The 5,998-nt window shown below is 31.1% G+C and overlaps 1 protein-coding gene across 1 annotated transcript; it reads left to right on the top strand.

Moving 5' to 3' along the window:
• On the top strand, nucleotides 4,425-5,068 carry LOC109334091 (wound-induced protein 1-like). Its single transcript, XM_019569663.1, has one exon. The coding sequence runs from the start codon at nucleotides 4,501-4,503 to the stop codon at nucleotides 4,990-4,992; it is 492 nt and encodes a 163-aa protein (XP_019425208.1). The 5' UTR covers nucleotides 4,425-4,500; the 3' UTR covers nucleotides 4,993-5,068.

Here is a 5,998-nt window from a genome sequence, read left to right as displayed (position 1 = left end):
TTAGAAAGTCCAACATTCAGTATTAGGCATCTAGCGCTCTCTATAAGACTTCGGTTAATCCTCTCTACAATGCCACTATGTTGATGAGTCTTCTTCACTAAAAAGTCCCTCTAAATGTCATGTTCCTAACAAAATTTCTAGAACTTTGAGTCTTTGTACTCCATACCATTTTTTGGCCTTATGTATTTGATTTTTCTACCCATTTGGCTCTTTACCTTTGTCTAGCAAACCTTGAACTTGACAAAGACTTATGACTTATGCTTCATAAAATATACCCAGACCTTGTGAGAAAAATAATCAATAAAGGTCACAAAGTACTGAGAACTTCCTAGGGGTGGTTTTTGAGTGGGTCACTATACATGAATGTGGACATAGTCTAGAATGCCCCAAATTTTAAGTTGGTCACCTTGAAACTATCTCACATGTGTTTTCCACGCACATAATACTTGCACAAATCTAGCTTACATAATTTGACTCCCCTCAACCGCCCTCTTTTGCATACTCTGCCATGTCACACACACTGATATTACCCAAAAATGTAGCATAGTTTCCTAGTGTCATGGACCTACCTAAATCTTTTCAGCACTCCATCTAAAATTGTACTCCATAATAACTTATAAGTGTTCTCGACGGTCCTCTAGCATCACAGTTAGAGTACATTTGCTTACATCAGTGCTATAACTGAATCTTGTGGCCTACAATGTCCCCAAAGAAAACAATTTTTTTTTTCTAGTCTAGTAAGTGCCTAACCTAACATAATGTCTTCACTACACCCTCATCTATCGCACTTCTAATTTGTCACATACCAACAATTGCACATGCTTTATTATTTATCAGATAAACGAAACCAAAATTGTCCAATCTCTATGTGGAGAACCATTCTCTCATTGGCACCATGTGGTGAGAACAATCAGTTTCCAAGTACCCACTTATTTGTACTTTGATTGGATGATATAGATAGTATGTCACCTTTATTGTTATAATGAGAGTCATCTTTATGTGCAATTTTTGTAGGTGTAAATGCTTCATTTCCCCTCCAACTTGTTGGGACTCTATTCATTGAGACAATGATTTTTGTAATGCCTAATCTATTCGCACTTAAAGCACTATACTGGTATTCTGCCCCTGAAATTTGGTCTTTTCCCTTTAGTAGGATCTCTTCTGTCTTACTTCCTCCCACACGCTTGGGTCCCTTTCACATACAGACCATCACCCTAAGACCCTTCCCCTACATTTTGTCTTCTTTGAATGTGGGACAAAACTTTAGTGATGATCTCATCCATTTTGATTGAGTTATTTCTTTACACCAATATTATCACCAATTGTTCGTAGGAATTGAGCAAACAACATCGTAAAATTATTGTTTTGCTTTTATCTTCAACCTTTGGATCAAGTTTCTATAAGTCATTGATTACTTGATTGAAAGTGTTGAGATGTTTCTACAAATCACTAGCCTCCTGAACCTTCAGGTCATAAAGTCTCTGTTTCAAATACAATTTATTTGTTAGAGACTTGTACATGAAATGCTTCTCTAATGTCTCTCATACCTCTATTGGTAACGTCAAATCCATAATGTGGTACATTACCTCATCTGATAGACAAGTTCGTGTAGTTCTTGTAGTCGTCTCATTCAACTCTTCCCAATCGACTTGATCCATATCATCTAGTTTATTTTCATACAATGCCTTTGATAGAACTTATTGAGGCAACACATCCTTAACCCATCTTTATAACTTTCCCACTTTGAATTTGACACAGGTTAAGAGTTATCTCATACCAATTATTGGGAACAAACGAACAATAAAATATTAAAAGAGATTAAGGAGTGAAGAGAATAACAGAAGGAATTTGGTAATAATGTTCGACCAATTGTGCTTATGTCTCCAAGAACGTTGAGAAGCTACCATTGTGTATTAGAGAATAAAAAAGTGTGGTTTTGCTATTATTGTTCTATTCATCTAGTTTATAACATATAAATATATAGCTATATCTACCTAACTCCTTTATATCAGCTCAAACTCATAATTTGGATTTATTTTATAGAAAATGCTCGATCCAATGAAATATGATGTATTGCACAACAAAAATCATGTGAAGTTGCTTATCCCTTGTGAAGTTGTTTGTTGTTCTTCAAATATAGCATGTAAACCAAAATATTGTAATAAAATATAGTTATTTCATTGTTTCTAACTCCTGAGTTCAGTATAGGGCACCATGTGTCCAAAATAAAAATAACACTTTTTGTTTTAATAATTGATAAAAAAAATCACATAATAACGTTGTTTAAACTTTATTAATACTAGCACGTCGATTGATACTCCGTGTTTATCAACCTATAGTTTTATTTTTCTGATATCAAGTGTATATACAAAGTTTCATTAAATTTCTTACCTATACCTCTAATAATAATTAGTGTGTCATTGAATGTATCTCATGTCGGTCAAAATTGTACTTTCTTGGGGTAATGAAGAGAGAAAATAAAAGTAGAAGAATGTATTAGATAAAAGTGATACATTAATGGAAAATAATAAAAAAGCATGTAGAAGTTTCTTGTAGTAATGCTATAAAATGATAAAATTGGAGTATAAAAATTATATCAATAATGCTTACTAAATAGAATTGAATGAAATTATATAGGTTCAATGACCTGAATTTTCTTTAGACATATTTTGCATTTATATAATGGTAAAAATAAAGTTGGAATATAGAAATTACACTTGTCCAATTACTTAAATACTTCTTAAATATGTTTTATCTTTATATTGCAGTAAAATGGATGATGAATTCTTCTACGTCTATAGGGTTTAGTTTGATAACTTTCCACACTTTCTAGCTTCTGTTTTGACTTAATTAATAAAAAATTCTTTCTGCCTTAAAAAAATTAATTACGTTCACGAGTAGTGGAATTAATTAAAAATAATAACAAGCTTTTCAAATGCTGGCGGAATACAAAATCAAAGAATTCAGAACCCTGTGTATATGATATTCCATCAGAACCATTAAAATAGCCATTCTAACCAGCTTTGTCTTTATTTGGTGCAAGATTCGCACTGTGCCAGTCTTCACTCTTCAGCATATTTCTGAACCCATTAGCAAACTTTTAATAATTTCAATATTCTACACACACTGCACTCCAACCGGAACGGATCCTCCTTCTCACATCAGCACCAATAAATATTTATCGAAAAATAAAAAATAATACTTTAATTTAATTTAATTTTATAAAAATAATACATTAAATCACATATTTTTATATAATTAGGTGAGATAGAGATATGGGCACCAAGTAAGGACATAAATCTACATTATTCCAACCATGGATCACTATATAGTTTATTCAGTTACATATAATCTATGTGAAAAATTACTCCATTATATAGTATACTTTATTCAAATTTCAATTATTTTTATTTTTTATGCCTTCTTATTGCACGATTATTATAATTTATACAAATTCCAAGCCTATATTGGGTGAGTTAATGAGACAATTTTTGTATTACTTTTTTTTGTTATCAATAAGAAAAACTCATCCATTAACAAAGTGTTAGGTCTAATAATGTAAGGCTCTGTTAAATTTTTAGAATGACCAAAATGTTAATGATTTAATTCCTATAAGTGACACTTGTTGGGAGTAGCAGTCACATACCCTAAATGGATTAGTTCCTTACCTAAAGAATGAAGAAATGTCCTTGATAATACAAAAAACTAAGAAAAATTCATCTCATTAAAAAAATTAACTTTCATGAAAACAATAAGTTATGAAAAAAATGTAATGAAGTAATTATTCCTCATTAATAGTAAAAGATTGTATAAAATAATATGTACAATTTTTTTGTTGTTGGTAGAGCCATTTTTTGTCTTTTCCTATTTTGGATCTCCAATTTATTATTCTATATAGTTATTTCTTTTAAAAAAAATTAAAATAGTTAACTTGTTATAAAAAAGATGTATTTAATATTGAGGGAAATAGTGAATTTTTGTTGAAGTAAGATATATGTATTGTGAGAGTTACAATGTGTTTTAATAATTAAGATAGAATATTTAAGGAATGAAGTGAAAGAGGTGTGAGTTTGAGTTTTATCCATAAGAAATTTAAAAAAAAAACAGAATTACAAGTTAATTTGATAGTTGTGGAGAAAAAGTTGAGTGAAGTAGATTGAAGCTTGAAAGTTTGAGTCTCACTCTTAACAAATACTAATATATTAACATTTTTCGATTAAATCTTTTATACATATTCAATATATCATTGATTTCCATTATTTTTATTTGCAAAAATTACAAGAGTATTAAAAATGAACTTTTATTTTTCCACTTCCTATTACTAATTCGACGAAGAACATGTGTACCAAAAAAGTCATGTCGCTATCTACTAACTCATGTTTATGATCAGCCATTTATATTAATGTGTCATTTCAGCAACCTAAGCCAACACGTTTAAACCTAAATTCTGATAAACCACACGCCTGAATATGTAGCTTATGCAACAACCACTCTTCTACCATGAACACAACTCACGGCGAATGCGACACCGTGAAAGCCACCGTTACACTGTCATCAGAACAGCAAAACAGCCACCGGAAAACCGTGAAAACGATTTACAAGGCATTGCGTGATAGCGACACAAAGAAGCTATCAAACCTAGTCGGAACAGAGCTAGAATGGTGGTACCATGGACCTCATCACTGTCAATACATGATGGAAATGCTTACTGGAAAATCAACACTGAAGGCTTTCAAGTTTAAGCCACGGAGAATGAAGGTCATTGGAGACTGTGTCATTGTTGAAGGGTGGGAAGAGAAGGGAGAGTATTGGGTTCATTTGTGGAGATTCAAGGAAGGGATTGTTGATCAGATTCGTGAGTATTTCAACACATTGATTACTTTGGTGGTGCGTGATTATGAGGGTGGTGGTGGTCGTGAGGCTAGACTGTGGCGGAGCACATCTCGGGCTAGGGTTCAAGGGTCGTTACCGGATCTTGTTCTTGCTGTATGAAGTTCTGATTCATGATCAGGTAGGCAAGAATGTTGAATAATAATCTGAATGGAGATGTATCTAACTATATATTACTTCTGAAATGTGTTTTAAATAGTTGTTCTTGCGATCTTGAAATCGCTCGAATTATTGTGCCTATAACTATATTTGATGGAAATGCTTATTGGGGAGTATAATTTAAAACATTAACTTTAATGAAGAATGTTATTTGTATCAAATTTAATAATTTGTATAACTTTCAAATGGAGCTTACATGATGGAAATGCTTACTGGAAAATCAACATAATGTAAATGCTTACCGGGAGTACAATTTAAAACATTAACTTTAATGAAGAATGTTATTTCATATTTGTATCAAATTTAATAATTTGTATAACTTTCAAAAGGAAAATAGAGTTGTAAAATTTCTTTTTTCTTTTTCTAAAATGAAATTGTCTAAATTTGATGTAAATTTAGAGTAAAAATACTTTTTTATGTAACTATTTATTAGAGTGATGGGAAGCATGGAAACATAAACGCATGCAGAAAAGTTTTTATAATACAATTATAAACATGATTTCTTCCAATATATGCAATACACATAGAATATAAGATAGAAATTCTTTTTCAAATTTGAGGGCATCTACGTATATTACTCCTCTAGACGATTTTATGTTCTTTTTCCAAGAAAAACTGGAAATTTTTTTATGTTTAGGTGCTGTTTGGTGAAAACGTTAATTTGAGATCGCATTGATGGTGCCTTATACGAAGAAAAGAATTAACCAAGAATTTAATTACAATTTAAAACATTAAGAATTAATTTTTTTTAACTTTTCTTACAAACGCTAATTTCCTAAAATTAATTAACGAAGTTCATCAGTAAATAATAATGACTACAGCTGAGAAGAAACAGTTAAATATTTCCTCATGATTGGTGAAATACCAATCCTAGGATATTGAATATCATGATTTTCACACATAATATTAAACAATGATACAAAGTCATACTAGAATCCATGTTCTCTGA

The sequence above is a fragment of the Lupinus angustifolius genome, chromosome LG19 (assembly GCF_001865875.1).
Source record: "Lupinus angustifolius cultivar Tanjil chromosome LG19, LupAngTanjil_v1.0, whole genome shotgun sequence".
Classification (NCBI taxonomy): Eukaryota; Viridiplantae; Streptophyta; class Magnoliopsida; order Fabales; family Fabaceae; genus Lupinus; species Lupinus angustifolius.
The sequence above is the reverse complement of the archived record's forward strand: the minus strand, read 5'-3'. Positions and strand labels throughout refer to the sequence as shown.

What these genes read in the sequence shown, in the direction of transcription:
- LOC109334091 (XM_019569663.1), top strand. Translation starts at nt 4,501, where the DNA reads ATGAACACAACTCACGGCGAATGCGACACCGTGAAAGCCACCGTTACA.